This window comes from Carlito syrichta, unplaced genomic scaffold, assembly GCF_000164805.1.
Source record: "Carlito syrichta isolate Samal-C Ts95f unplaced genomic scaffold, Tarsius_syrichta-2.0.1 Scaffold302945, whole genome shotgun sequence".
Taxonomy (NCBI): Eukaryota; Metazoa; Chordata; class Mammalia; order Primates; family Tarsiidae; genus Carlito; species Carlito syrichta.
The window spans coordinates 187841-203993 of record NW_007247041.1 but is presented as its reverse complement, the minus strand read 5'-3'; the positions used below and the strand labels follow the sequence as shown (position 1 = coordinate 203993).

General features: G+C 35.6%; 1 protein-coding gene across 4 annotated transcripts in view; it reads right to left on the bottom strand.

The window, feature by feature from the left end:
- The window catches only part of DMXL2 (Dmx like 2), a 182004-nt gene that overhangs the window by 18090 nt on the left and 147761 nt on the right, over positions 1 to 16153 (bottom strand). For 2 of the 4 annotated variants that reach the window (XM_021711942.1, XM_008057304.2), the window contains exons 25-30: positions 15939 to 16130; positions 14255 to 14331; positions 12442 to 12572; positions 10607 to 10855; positions 5584 to 5762; positions 359 to 489 (exon numbers count right to left, since the gene is read on the bottom strand). In XM_021711942.1, coding sequence (XP_021567617.1) covers positions 359 to 489; positions 5584 to 5762; positions 10607 to 10855; positions 12442 to 12572; positions 14255 to 14331; positions 15939 to 16130 — 959 coding nt within the window. The remainder of the gene's footprint in view (positions 1 to 358; positions 490 to 5583; positions 5763 to 10606; positions 10856 to 12441; positions 12573 to 14254; positions 14332 to 15938; positions 16131 to 16153) is intronic. The other 2 variants (XM_021711944.1, XM_021711943.1) reach the window with 1 other exon arrangement.

The following is a 16153-nucleotide window of genomic DNA, read 5'->3' as shown; positions in this document are numbered from 1 at the left end:
CAGTACTAAATCACATTTGCAATATCTGAAAATTACCTCATAAACATTTACCACACAGTTACATGGAATCTAAAAGCACATCAATAAGTTATATATTAAGTTCGAATTGTACATCAAAAATTTACATTTTTATCACTAAAAATATCTGTGTGCACACACAGCATGAAAGCTATTCCTTGTGGATGTGAAGGAAATACTCTATTATCTACAGATTGACTTCAAAGGTGAAGAGTTTGTACCTGAAAATGTAAGTCAGTTCTTGTACAAATTCATGATCATAATGTTATGTAAAATTAATCACATCAGAATTTTCTTCAAAGGAGAAGCAAAAGAAAAACAAAAGAAAAGCCTTATTTACCTATAGGAATTTGGATCTTGGTGTTCCTGTATTTGTGTATCTGAAAAAAAGGCATCTTCTTCATCTTCACCACTATGAATGCTTTCATCAGAATCATATATAACACCACTATCAGATAAAGGGAGAAATGGCTGCAATAAAAGGTAAAGTTGTTTTTATGTTATATCTATAAGTTTATAAAATATATTTTGATATATAATTAAATGTATAAACACATAATTTACATATTACAAATTTTTGTTCTAACTTAAACTAAACAGTTTGAATGCTGTCAACATAAATACATATTTTTCTTTGCAGATGATACTAGGCCTACAAAAGTCAAAATAACCAAGTAAAATTCCCAGAGTCAATAAAATAATTAAGTAGCCAGACACAACAAAAATATTTGTAAAAAACCAAGTTTTCTTCTTTTTCTTTTTTCAAGTTGGGAGTCTCACTCTGTTGCCTAGGCTGGAGTGCAATAGCACGCTTATGGCCAGCATTGACTTGCTAGGCTCCGGTGATCCTTCCACCTCAGCCTTCCAAGTAGCTGGCACGATAGGTGTGCACTATCACGCCCAGCTAATTTTTGATGTACTGTAGAGACGAGGTCTCGCCAAGTTGCCCAGGCTGGTCTTGAACCGTGGGCTCAGGCAATTCACTTGCCTCGGACTCCCAAAGTGCTGGGATTATAGGCTGAGCAACAGAGCCCAGTCAAGTTTTCTTCTTATAGATCAGCAATAAATAAAAAGTTAGAGAAGTCTAAAAAAAAAAAAGATACAATGAAAACATAAAAATACCCAAGGAAGAACTATGAAAATTGTAAGAGAGCTATAGTGAAGGATTATAAACCCTTCTAAAATTATATAAAGGGACTGGAATGTGTAAAAACCATAATTCTTTACAAGTTAATTTATATATATTTTAAATAATTTCAATAAAAATCCCCATGAGGATATCTTCCCCTTTTTTGAAATTTCGTAATAGATACTTAAGTCCATAAGGAAGAAAAAGTAGACACAATAAGCTGATAAATCTTTTAAAAACAAAACACACTATTTCTTAATGGTATTAAAATAAGTAATTGAGAAAAACACAGTAGCAATTGCTGATGCAAAAATATAGTATAAAAATAGTACATGTATGAGAACTTAATGTATGACAAAGATAACATCTTAAGTCAGCAGGGAAAAATATTATTTAATGAATGATGCTAGAACAACTAGTGACCTATGTATGGGAACAAGAGAGACAGAGAAAGAAATGAAGGCTGATCCTGTTTGATCCTCACTTTATTCTAGATAAATTAGACAGTTAAAAGTTAAGGAAGAAGAAAAAGAGCAGGAAGAAACAAAGGATGAGAAAAACACAATAAAAGCAAATATTTATTAAGTGGAAAAGATTTTCTCTGTTTAAAAACAATGTAATCATAGGCAAAGGTATGGATAAAAATGATTCAATAAACTTTTAAAAATTTCTGTGAATCCAAAGTATAATAAACAAAATTAAAAAGCAAATAAACTGGGAAAAGTATCACAAGTATGATAAATTGATAATATCCATAATAAATAAAGAATCTATAAAAAAAAAACAAGGAAAAAACACTACAATCCCAATAGACAATTCAGCTAAGAATATGAAGTCAATACCTCAAAGTGGAAAATCAAGTAACAATAAGATCATTAAAATTTTAATGTCACGGCCAGGCATGCTGGCTCATGTCTGTAATCCCAGCACTTTGTGAGGTAGAGGGAGGAGGACTGCTTAAACCCAGGAGTTCGAGACCAGCCTAGAAAACATAGCAAGACCTCGTCTCTACAAGAAGAAAAAAAATCAAAAAGTTAGCCGGGTGTAGTGGCATGTGCCTGTAGTCACTGCTATTGGGAGGCTGAGTTAGAAGGATGGCCTAAGCCTAGGAGGTGAAGCTGTGGTGAGCCATCATTGTCTCACTGCACTCCAGCCTGGGTGACAGAGTGAGATCCCAACACACACCACAAAAATAATAATGTCACTATCAGAAAATAAAAATTATTTAATCTATCAAATTAACAAAAAATTAAAAAGGAATATTTAGGCTGGGCATGGCAGCTCAGCCTGTAATCCCAGCACTTTGGGAGGCTGAGGCGAGAAAATTGCCTGAGACAGGACTGGGCAACTTGGTGAGACCTCGTCTCCACAATAAAACACAAAAACTAGCAGGGCATGGTGATGTATGTCTGTAGTTCCGGCTACTTGGAAGGCTGAGGCAGAAGGATTGCCTAAGTCCAGCAGGCCAAGGCTGTGGTGGCCATAAGCATGCTACTGCACTCCAAACTGGGTGACAAGAATGAGACTCCAACTCAAAAAAAAAAAAGGAATATTTAGTGCTAATAAGTGAACTGGGAGAGGAAGATCCATTCCAAACGAGAAGGTAGGGGGACACCATTCAATTGACTGCCAGTGAGGCTATAAGTAGAAGAAGGGGATAAGTAGCTTGCCGAGTTTCTTTCTGCTCTTTCTCTCTGTTCCCTGGCAAGACACTTTGCTTCTTCTCCTCCTGCCTTTGGACATTAGACTACAGATTCTTTAACCTTTGGACTCTGGGACTTGTACCAGCAGTCTCCCAAGGAATCCCATGTCTTTGGCCTCAGACAGAGGGTTGCACTGTTGGCTTCCCTGGTTTTGAGGCTTTTGAAATTGGACTGAGCCACAGTCAGCTTTTCTTATTGCCTAGCTTGCAGACAACCTGTCATAGGACTTCATCTTGTAATTGTGCGAGCCTATTCTCCCTAGTAAATTCTCTTTTATATATACATATATCCTAGTGGTTCTATCCCTTTGGAGAACACTGACTAATACACAAACTGTATACAGACATTTAAGATACATTTGATAAAATGTGGACATTGTCTGAATACTTGATAATATTAAAGAATTATGTGCTAGTGTGGTGGCTCATGCCTGTAATCCCAGCACCTTGGGAAGTTGAGGCAGAAGGCTCACTTGAGCTCAGAAGTTCTAGAACAGCCTAGGCAATAGAAAGAGACCTTGTCTCTACAAAAAAATTTTAAAAATTAGCCAGGTGTGGTAGCACACGCCTATAGTTCCAGCTACTTGGGAAGTTAAGGCAGGAGGACTGCCTGAGTCTAGGAGGGAAAGGCTGTGATATGCTGTATTCATGCCACTGCATTTCAGCCTGGGTAACAGAGTGAGACCCTGACTCAAAAAAACAAATAAAGAATTGTAGGTGTGTGTGTCTGTGTGTATGATAACACTAATGGAGATCTATTCAAATTTCTTTTTTTAAAAATAGAACTATTTATGAATAAAATTTCATGATGTCTGAGTTTGCTTCCAAATAATCTAGGAAGTGGTAGAGATACAAATAAAACAAGATTGTCCATGAGTTGATAATTTTTGAAGCTAGATGATAAAGATTTATATATTACCTTTCCTTTTGTATATGTTTTACGTTTTCCATAATAAAGGTTGTTTTTTAAAAAAAATAATACTGCAGCTACATATGTTTTAATGGTGTGGGAAATTTACCTTAGAATGTTAATTTTAAAAACAAATATGAAACATCTATTGATCCAGTTATATATATGTTTAAATATGTATATTTAAGTCTGAGAAAATAGAAGCACATTTGTCAGAGTGTTAACAGTTATCTTTTTGTAGACAAGTTCTATTTTCCTTCTTCATACCTTTTTGCATTTCCCAAATTTTCAAAACTTCTATTAGTCAGGAGGAAACATTTCTGACAAACCAAAATTATATTGGCAAATCTTAGTGTTGCTATCATTCCCATTAATATTGCAGTGGGCTTTCATTAATTGCAAAGAAAAATTTTAAATTAGAAAGGTAAGGTTGGGAACTGCTTATATATTTTTAAGAGAACTTTATTAGGTCCCTGGCTTATTAGTTACACACTTAAATGCAACTCAATAAGTAGCATTAAGGGCTAAGCCAGAATGATCCTCTAAGTATAAGCTGGGGTCCTAATAGAGCGTAAACCTGGAAATCGATACTAACTATACTAACTATGCCTAACTCAGTGGCTCTCAAACTTCAGCATATATCAGAACTCCCTGGAAAGCTTGTTAAAACAGACTGTTGGTTCCCACTCCCAAAGTTTCTGATTGACTAGGTCTAAGGTAGGACACAAGAATTTGCATTTCTCACAAGTTCTCAGGCACTGCTGATGCTGCTAATTCTGGGACCACACCTTAAGAACCAGCAGCATAACCAAAGTCTTACGATAACAAAAAGATCAGCTTAGACTACAAAAAAACAGAGTAGAATCAGCACCTTAAGAACTCTAAGACCAGGCATAGTGGCTCAAGCCCGTAATCCCAGCACTTTGGGAAGATGAGGTGAGAGGACTGCCTGAGCCCGGGGGTTCAAGACCAACATGGGCTACTTGGTGTGACCTCTTCTCTACAATAAATAAAAAAAAATTATCCAGGCATGGCGGTGCATGCCTGTAGTTCCAGCTACTTTGGAAGGCTGAGGTGGAAGGATCTCCTGAGTCAGCAGATCGAGGCTGCAGTGGTCGTGAGCATGCCACTGCACTCCAGCCTGGGTGACAGAGTGAGACTCCAACTCAAAAACAACAAACAAAAAACCCTCTAAGATGAGACCTAATAAAAATTTTTAAATGGGACAGGAGCTGTATTACCTAATGTGTTACCTAATGTGTATGCACAGTAAGGTGACAATAGTGTTAATACACGTAAAGAGGGGAATATATCAATAGAAGGAGGGTAATAAGCCCAAAACAGCAAAGTGCAGGAAAGCAACATGGTATGAAATGGGGCTATAATGAATCTAGTCACCATGAGTATTCTGATCCCCACAGAAGTTTTCTTTGCTCTGGGGAAACAGATATATCATGGGGTCTTGCTATGGATTGATAAAACCTCAAAATGCCTATCCACCTCCTTCTACTCTAAGTCCATGCTGACCAAGGGAACTACTGATAATCAGAAGAGGGGTGCCTAGATGGTAGATATGCATTTTCTAATCTCTAGAAAAAGATTATGCTGATTGTGTGCTAATAACTGACTTCTGGTTTATACCTAAGTCCCATCAAGTGGCTGATCATCCCTGAATTTACTATGACTATTCCGTTTCTAGGCTTAAGAAATTAAATGTCAAAACTATAGTGACTCAATCCAAAAGCTACTGCATCATTCCTATGAGACACATACACAAAGGTTAATAAAACACACTTAAAAGTTTGCATTCTTCACACTCTTTACCTTTGCAACAAAATAATCCCACATACTAAGTTCAGGAGGAATAAATTTTTCTTTGTAGGATGGTCTTTCTGCAGGCACAGGTGGTGGGGTAGCATCTTTTACAGGCCTTCCAGGAACCAGCATTCGCATGTTAAATCTCCTGCGGTGTTTATCTATATCTTCCGAAGGGACGGGGGGTGCTGAATAGTGATAAAAGAAAAAAATCAGCATCTATCTTTCATTAATTTATAGAATTAATCCTTCTTTTCATCCTACTCTTGCTCCATGTTTTTAGTCTAAACTAAATTACTAATATCTGTGCTTCTAAACTTTTCTAGTTATGACTGCATCAGTTTTCCAGCAGTCATGGCAGAGATGCAGATGAGGATAAAGCATTAGAAGATATCTTGCCACGAAGTAGCCAATGAGCTATATAAGTAAGGATTAAAAGTAAAGTAGGCCGGGCCTGGTGGCTCAGTCTGTAATCCTAGCACTTTGGAAGGCTGAGGTTAGTAGACTGCCTGAACCCGCAGGTTCAAGACCAGCCCGGGCAACTTGGCAAGTCCTCATCTTTACAATAAATAAAAAACTAGCTGGGTATGGTAGCACATGTCTAAGGTTCCAGCTACTTGGAAGACTGAGGCAGAAGGATTGCCGGAGTCCAGCAGGTTGACACTGGAGTGGCTGTAAGTGTGCCAATGCCCTCCAGCCTGGGCAATGGAGTGAGATTCCAACTCAAAAAAAGAAAAAAAAAACCAAAAAAGTAAAGTAAAATATATTAAATAAGTGGTATATTCAATAAGCACTAAAGCAAATAATTGATTGATTATTCCTGGTTATGTGGTTCAAGGAAGATTCACTGAATATGTAGGATGTAAAAGCATGCCTTAAAGGAAGGGCAGAAGCTTAATGGGAAAAGAGGAGCAACATAAACAAATGGCCAAGGAGGTTTGGGTAAATGAGAATTAAACTACTTTTGGTAGACAGGAATCAGGGAGGACAGTAATATCAACAGCAAAGAGTTAGGCTAGGACTAGCCTGTGAATATGAGGTTGGGAACTTATATTACCGACAAATCTCACCAAAGCCTCTTAAGCTTTAGTCACCATGAGGTGTGGTTTCTTTTTTTTTTTTTAATTTTTAATTTTAAAGACGTGGTGTACAATTCAGGGTTAGGCATGCAAATGTTCATTATGCAGTTACACTTGTTGATGAGGTGTGCCCCCACCCCCCTGGTAGATTCCTACTACTGCCAATTCTGGCACTTCCCCCGCCCGCTCCCCACAGTTTCCCACTACTGCCAATCCTTTTCTTATAGTATTACAATAATTGTTCAAGATCCACTTATGAGTGAGAACATGTGATACTCAGTTCTTTGTTTCTGTGATAGATCACTCAGTATTATAGACTCTGAGTTCATCCAAGTTGCCGTGAAGTTTATAATTTTGTCCTTCTTTATGGCTGTGTAATATTCCATTGTGTATATGTACCACATTTTTTATCCAGTCCTCTTTCTATGGGCAGCACGGTTGGTTCCATGTTTTTGCTATTGTGAACAATGCTGCAATAAACGTATGTGCAATAAATGTATCTTTTTCATAGAGTGATTTGAGTTCCTCCAGGTATATTCCCAGTAGAGGGATGATACCAGTTCTAATGAAAGTATTCCAGTCAATTGAGAAAGATGGAACTCTCCCCAAATCATTTTATGAGCTAACATCACATTGATACCCAAACCAGGCAAAGAGCCAACAAAGAAAGAAAACTATAGGCCAATATCCTTGATGAACATAGAAGCTAAAATTCTCAACAAGATCCTAGCAAACTGTATCCAACAGCACATCTTAAAAATCACCCACTACGACCAAGTAGGGTTCATCCCTGGGATGCAGGGCTGGTTCAACATTCATAAGACCACAAATATAATTAAATATATCAATAGATGTAAAAAAAAAACCCCACATGATTATATCATTAGATACAGAAAAAGCTTTTGATAAAATCCAGCACCTCTTCTTGATAAAAACCGTTGAACATCTAGGCTTAGATGGAACATACCTCAAAATAGTAAGAGCCATCTACGAGAAACCCACAGCCAGCATACTGCTAAACAGACAGAAACTGGAATCATTTCCCCTGAAAACCAGAACAAGACAAGGATGCCCACTCTCACCCCTCCTGTTTAACATAGTTTTGGAAGTCCTAGCTAAAGCAATCAGACAAGATAAGAAGACCAGGGATATCCAAATAGGAAAAGAGGAAATCAAGTTATCCCTCTTTGCAGACGACATGATTCTATACCTCGAAAATCCAAGAGAATCTATCAAAAACCTCCTTGCACTGATAGAGGTGTGGTTTCTTTGATCAATTAGAGAGGAAGATGGAAGATGATATAAGAATGGCCAGTACTATTACAGTGGGTGGTAAAGCCTAGATGAAGGGTTAGATATGAGGAATACATAAAAGAAATAGCAAAAGGACTCAAGAACGAATTGGATATGGGAGGGCCAGAAAGTAGAAGTCAGCCTGCTCTTCTCCTAAACTTCCCCATCACAGAAGATAATCTTATCTCAACTCCTCTTTCTCCCATACCATACACAATTCATCACCAAATCCCTCAGTTCTAATATCAAATTATATCCAGGATACAACAATTTTTCACTGTCCATGACTAACACCATAGTTAACCTACCACTATCTCTTTTTGAGGCAAAATTTTCGTAACATCAAATGAACCAATTTAAAGTTCACAATTCAGTGGCATTTAGTACATTCACAATGTTGTGCAATCACCACCTCTATGTAGCTCCAGAGCATTCTTGTCACCCCCAAAGGAAACTCTGTATCAAATAAGCAGTCACTCCCTATTTCTCCCTCCCCTAGCCATGGCAATCATTAGTCCGCTTTCTGTCTCCATGGATTTACTTATTCTGAATATTTCATATACATAGAGTCAGACAATATGACAGCTTTTGTGTCTGGCTTCTTTGACCTAACACATTTTCAAAGTTCATGCAGATTGTAGCATGTCAGTACTTCATTCTTTTTTATTATGGCTGAGTACTCCACTGCATGTATATCCTACAGTTTGTTTATCCATTCATTCTTGATGGTAGCCTGCAATTACTTTGCAAGTGGACTGTTACAGCAGCCTCCCACTCAGGCTTCCTACTTTGATTCTCACTGCAGTCTCTTCTCCACAAAGCAGCTAGAATGGTTTCTTTAAAAACTTAAATCTTAAGATTATGTCACTCCTCCCCTTAAAACTTCCTCCAAGCCGGACTCGGTGGCTCAGCCTGTAATCCCATGCCTTTGGGAGGCTGAGGTGAGTGGATTGCCTGAGCCCGCGGGTTCGAGACCTGCCTGGGCAGCGAGACCTCATCTCTACAATAAATCAAAAAATCAACTGGGCGTGGTAGCGCATGCCTGTAATTCCGGCTACTCGGAAGGCTGAGGCGGAAGGATCGCCAGAGCCCAGCAGGTCGAGGCTGCGGTGGCCAGGAGCGGCCACTGCAGTCCAGTCTGGGCGACAGAGTGAGACTCCAACTCAAAAAAAAAAATAAAAAAAAACTTCCTCCAGTAGCTTCCCATCTTTCTTCAGAACAACTCAAGTCTTCACCATGATCAAACCCGAAGTGACTTTGCCTCCAGCTACTTCTCTAACCTCATGGCCTGTACCACTCTCCCTCTTCACGATAGCCATGATGGCATCCTTAAAGTACTTGGAAAAGGCCAAACTCAATTCTACTTCAGTACCTTCACTGCTCCATCTGCCTGGAATGCTCTGCCCCAGATATCTGCATGGTGTATTTCCTTACTTTCCTACAGCTCTGTTCAAATGCTATTTCATCAGAAATATGTCTTCTCACCACTCTAACCGAACTGTTCCACTCCCATTCCCTCATCACTCTCTTTCCACTTACTCTGCTTTATTTTTATCATGGTTCTTACCATACCTGAAATATTGTTTATTTGTTTATTGTGTGTCTATGTTCACTACATGTAAGATTCATGAGGGTAAAGGATTTATCTATTTTGTTCACTTCCCAAAGCTTAGAACCCTGGCTGGCAGATAGTAGGTGTTAAGTTAATGATTTAATGCAAACATGTATTTGTATTGGCAGGTTTTAAGCATGGATGACTTGATGGATAAAATTACCACGCACAAAAACCCAAAAATTCAGGAAGAGAAAAAAGCAATTTGGGAGGAACACCTTTAAGTTTAAAGTGGACTATAAACAGGTAGGAAGAAAAAGATTAAGAGACAGCTATATATAATGGGAATGGAAGTAGTGGGTGTTGGTGAGATCATCTCCTTTACATCAATTTACACAAGAATCTATAATTTAACTCAACAGTGGACAGTAAAGACAGAGGTTAGAACCTGTGTCATTTAAACTCTCTGTACCACTGATTCCTCATCTGTAATATGTCCATTTCCAGGGAAGAATTAAGATGATTTATATGTTTCAGCACCAAGATAGAAACATTCCCTGTGACATCATTCTATACCTCACCACATCCTACTATTTTACAAAGTGAGATGAAAAATACATTCTGGTCCGCAAGGGAAGAAAAAAAAAACATGGAAAATGGAATTAAAAAGCCATGTGCATGACTGGAACAGCTGTCTTGTACATGACTATAAACTTAACCTGAAGCCAACTGCTGGTGTGCTCTATAAAGATTTTGAGGGTTTATTTAAATTTTCCTTCTCTAATTAAGAACTTTCCTTTTTCTATGACCTCATTCCTTAACACTGTCTCCTTACTTCCCTTTACTTTTCCTCTATTTCTTTTTTATTCTCTTCAAACATGTCCTACTTTATTAATCTCAAAGTGTAAAATGTTAGTTCCATAAAAATAAAAGTAACAAACTATAATTTTTATTCCAATATGGGATTAGCAATTTACTATCCTAATAAAATTGATTATACCTTAAACACCACTGATTTACAAAATAAATTTTTTAAAAACATTAAAAAATCTTTACCATTACAAGCAATTAACATTTACATACATTATTGGTATCAAACTTATCTTACCTGAAATACTTTCTGATTGTCTTCGAGGTTTCACAACAAGTTTTACACCCCCTCCAAAAACAGCAGCCCACATTCGATTATTTAATGGGTGGGCTGCAAGTCGAAACAATTCATTGGAGGAATTTGTAGCAAGAGCGTGTATCAATAAACTTAAGTAAACAGCAACAACAGCTTCACATAACAAAATGTTCAATTTTGGCTGGTCTTCGTCTTGGGCTGAACTCAAGAGATTAATAAGTGAGCTCACACCTGCAAGGGTATATAATATCATTAGAAGTACATCAGGATGAAGCACCACAAGAAAAAAAAATCCAAATTTGCAACTTAACCAAAATTATGCATCTATATTCTATAAAATAAATATTTCCATATTTTGAACAACAAAATAAGTAACAGGAATGAATTATAACCTACAGAATAAAATAATCCATTTGTAAATATTGATGACCAATTCACTGAATAAATAAATGAGGACAAGGAAAAGCTCTTCCTTACGGCAGAATTTCAACTATTAAGCAGAATGAGTGACAGAATTAGAAAATTAACATCTAGTAACCCCACAGTAATATCTGATTCAATCAAGAATCATCACTAGATGCTAAAATTAGCAGGTGAAAGTATGATATTTTATACACTCTCAAACTATCTCTTCAAAAGATACTAATTACAAAGAAAACAACAGTCACTTTACAAAGAAGAAACTTGGCAGAAACCATCTTACTCAGTGATCAAAGTTATTAGTACCAGTAACTAGATTGATTGACATCATGTGTCTTTTGATATTTTGCCCTGAGAAAGGCACATCTTTTTTGTGGTATCCCTGCCAAAAAATACATAACTTGAATCTAATATTAACACAACAACAAAAAAATCAGAAACATCCAAATTGAGGGACATTCTTTAAAAAAAAACCAAGACATAACTGGTCAGTATTCTTCAAAAGTGTCAAAGTTGTGAAAGACAGGGAAAGAAGGAAGAACTTTACTCCATGTTAGGGTAGGCAAATGAAACATTACAACCAAATGTTACAAGGACCAAAAAAAGACTAATAGTGAGACAACTGGCAAAATTTGAAAAAGGTCTGTAGGTTATAAAACAGTATTATATTAATGTTAAAATGTTAAATTTGATAACTGTGTGGTGTTTCTGTAAGATATCATCTGTTTTTAGGAAACACACATTGAAATATTTAGACGAGAAAGGATGTCATGTCTGCAAATTACCCTCGAATACTTCAGGAAAAAATATACTTAGAAACACGCAGCAGCAAGTGGGTGAGAGAAAGAAGGAATGACTGATAAGCAAGCACGGTAAATGTTAACATTTGAAGAATCTGGGTGGAAGTCATACAAAAATTCTTTGTATTATTTTTGTAATTTTTTTGCAAGTCTGATATAATTTCAATATAATTAGTTAAAATGAAAACTATATACTTAAATTAATTTTAAATACACACTTGGGGTATTGAGGAAAGTGTAGAAGATTTGAAATAACTGATATAGAGAATGAGAAAGAACTAACCAAAAAAAGAGAGAAGGAATATATACCATCAAAGGATCACTCTTATTCTAATTTTTAAATGTAAACTCCTGAAAATAATTGTATTTTCTATGATTATATTTGAAAATAAGACTGTGTTAATGCTCTCTCAGAATTTCTGAAAATATCCCGAACTTTCTTAGTCTTTAAACAAAATATTACACTACCTAAAAATTCCTAATCCATAGCTGAAAACATCATCAAAAACAAATTTTAAAAATCCAGCAACAATCAGGAAATTTTTTCTAAAAGGAACTGGCAAACAGAAGACTGAAAAAAAGCACTTAAATTCTCACCAGGCCATTGAGCAGGAGAAGAATTTGGTGTTGCATGTTCTTCAATGCTTTCTGTCCTTAGTCTTCGACGATCACTTAAAAGAAGTCCTTGATAAGCCATTCCTGTAAACTGATTTCCTTCAGTTTGACTACTAAAAAAAAAGAAAAAAAAAATAGGTTCAGTTACTTATCTCCCTAAGAGAGGTAGAGGTAATAAGCAATTGCATTTTTGCACATCATCTATTTTAGATGATTATTTAAAACAAAAATTCTTTAAAATAAATTAACTGTTCTAATAAAAATTTATTTTAGACAGTTCTAGCAATTAGTTACAAATGATTATTGATCTTTTTTTTAAAACAAAATATCCTTTTATTATGTTGGGCAGATGACATTTATGCCTTTAAAATTTTTTCCAGGTGCCACTTAATACTTTAAAATTTTTTCTATTTACACTCTTTTTTTTTTTTTTAATCTGAGTTAAGGAGACTATTGTTGGTACTAGGATTCAGCAGGCAGAAAGTTTCGAGGTACTAGTTTGTTGCATTTCTTAGCTCTGCAAAGTTGTTCAAGCTTAACTCTAAATTAAAATATGGACTAAAATCTGGGGAATCATATTTTTAAAATACCTATACCTAAAGTCCAATGTCCCTAAATATTTACTTCCCTCTCTGTAATACCTATTTTTGTGACATTGGGGAAAATACAAAAGCAGAAAGTAAAGTTGAGTCACTGAGAGTAAGTCATTGGTAAAGGACTGGAAAATACACATTTTAAAACAATGTATTTTATTTCTCAGTTGGTGCCATTTTAATCAGTGACTGATATCAAACAAGTAATCTTTGATCATTTAGATGACCACAGTCAACTAAATCAACTTTTTTCCTTATACATTTCTAGTTTTGGGAGTTATTTAGACATGGTTTAATTAGGTTAAAATCAGCATACAGGCCACTTTGAGAGAGTAATTCTTTTTTGATATCAAATGTTCCTACAAAAGGCCATTAACATTACATTTAATGTGAATCTATATCTATTACAAACTTCTTATTTATTTATTTATTTATTTTGAGTTGGAGTCTCACTCTGTCGCCCAGACTGGAGTGCAGTGGCTGCTCCCAGCCACCGCAGCCTCGACCTGCTGAGCTCCGGCGATCCTTCTGCCTTCCAAGTAGCCGGAATTTCTTATTTATTTTTTAAAAATTCATTTAAATCTAGGCCACCTTTCCAAGTGACTCAACTTCTTATAACTTACATTACCCTAGTCATTAAAATGCAAAGTATATACTAATAAAAGCAATTTGACATTTAGAAAAGTTCAAACCATTCCTTCTAACTGATATCACTTGCAAAGACTTTTAAATCATCTACAATAAAAATCATCTATAAATGAGTAAGTAAAATTAATTTTAATAATTCAATTTTAGAAATGTACATTTCATTTTTTTAAAAAAATGTTTCTTTCAATTAAGAACCAGTTCAACAAATAGAAGCTAATCCAATGCAAAAGAAATAGTTCCTAAAGAAAACAGTTTAGAATTTTCATATTATAAATTATTTTAGACCGTAAACTCTTCTTTCTTAAAAATAAAGATAGTAATGATAAGTTATATTTACTATTTGTTAATTTCTATATTTCTCTGTTGTTTCTAGGTGGCAGCTAAACAAATAATTATTTTGTTTCTGACTCTTTCTCATGTATTAAAATATACATGGCAGTCATATTTGGGGATTTTTCAGTCCCTAGGAAATAGAAACTTAATATTAACTCCGGAACAGTTTAATGTTCTTGCTGTATTAATACTATTTTGGGTGATTTTTTTTTTTTTTTTACCTGTAGCTATGACTGTCACATAATGCTTGGTAAATTGATGCAGAAAGTGATGCTGCTAGTGAATGAAGTGTGTGCACCTAAAACCAAAACAGCCACAATTACATTTTGTACTAACATTTCTAAACAACAGTAATACTTAGAAAATATGTAGAAAATACCCAGGAAACTAGCAATATCATAAATAAGACTAAATCCTATATGAGGCTACTAACTCTGTGATAAAACTTCTAAAAATAATTTTCACCCCCCTTTGTATGCATGCCCACAACAAAGCTGATTGTTTCGGACACATCTTAACCAAACATTTACTGTGAGCCTCCCAATTGCCAGGCCCTGAATAAACTGTCAATGTTGAAATTACTGGGATTTTCCCTAGCTTACTAATGATGAGCTTAAGTAGTAATATTTCCTTAAAAAGCAGAATCGAAATAAGTATAGAAATTCCGGTGCTTTCATTTAAGACTGTCTTACAAAATTTCCATTGATTTGAATAAAGACCTGATCTTATCAATAAGAAAGAATTAAATCTGTTTAGTAAATATATCATTCACTGTGTGAAATGGTTGATGTTCCAGAAAGCAAATAATTTACGTGGCACTCATGAGTCAGAGATAGTTTTAGAATTTTACATTTAAAAGTTTAAAATGCATCCATATAATATAAAAAACACACCCTGAAATGCCATACTAAATCAACACTTATAGACTCAAAACAATTTTAAAATTTGAAGACAACTTTGAAATAGTTTCATACTGTTTGAAATTCAGCCTTCTATGTATTACCCTTTGAAAGCCTTATCCAAATTTCTAGGAATTGGAAATGTTTACTTTCAATGTATATATGCATTTTATGCCTTTTCTACATATCCATATTCACCTAATAACTTAAGTAATCTCTGCTAAAATACTAATATAGGTTAATTCATATCAATTAGAAGTCCCTAATAGGCTGATGTAACCAGAACCTACAGAAGAATAACTACCAGATTAAACATGGCTGCCACGGGGCCTGAAATGTACATTAGCCACTAGAATTGGAAAAAGCATAACACAAACACACTTAGGCTGGCACAGTGATTATCTAGTTATCTCCCCAAATCCTGCCAAGCTCCCTAGTGTTTCTTGGAATGTATCAGTTTTAAGATCTCAGCAAAGTGTATAGGTTCAAGTTAGGTTAGTAACTGCCAAAACTGATTGTCTCTAACCATTGGATAACGTCCAATAAATACAACCAACAAGGAAACAGTAATAAGGATACTCTCTCTGAAGTCATTTCAGGTCAATTGTGGTTCCCTCCCAGGTACTTTCCAACTTATATTTTCATAATATCTTGGCATGTAAACAAATAGCCACAAACATTTCCAACTTAATGGGTCATTTAAGAGGAAAAGAGGGATCTAAAGAAATATTAAGTGGCAAGAACACTGTTGAGAAAAACTAGTCTTATTACCAAAAAAGTATTTGCCCATCTTAGAGGAAGATAGCAACTTACCCAGAAGTAAGAATAATGCTTACTTTTATAAGTCATATTCATTGGACAAATAGTCTTGAACTGATTGGGAGGGAGAAAGGTAGCACATAAGAGCACTTTAAAATAGTTACTCTAAGTTCAAACTGGAAGACAAGTATAACATATTTACCTTCTCAGTGTGTATAATATAAAATAATCATAAACTTTACATTACCTTCATGTCTTCAATACTGGGATGAGGTGGTGTTTTCATCTGAACAATAGTATAAAGTATATCATGGATGTGATTATTTAAGTACAATACAGGATTAGCTATGACTGTTTTTGTTGAAGCAATACTTGCTGAAAGCAGAGGTAGGGTGGTAGGCAACGGTAGTGGAGACTGGAGCTGCTTTACTGTAGTTTCCTGTGGGTGATAATTAATTATTT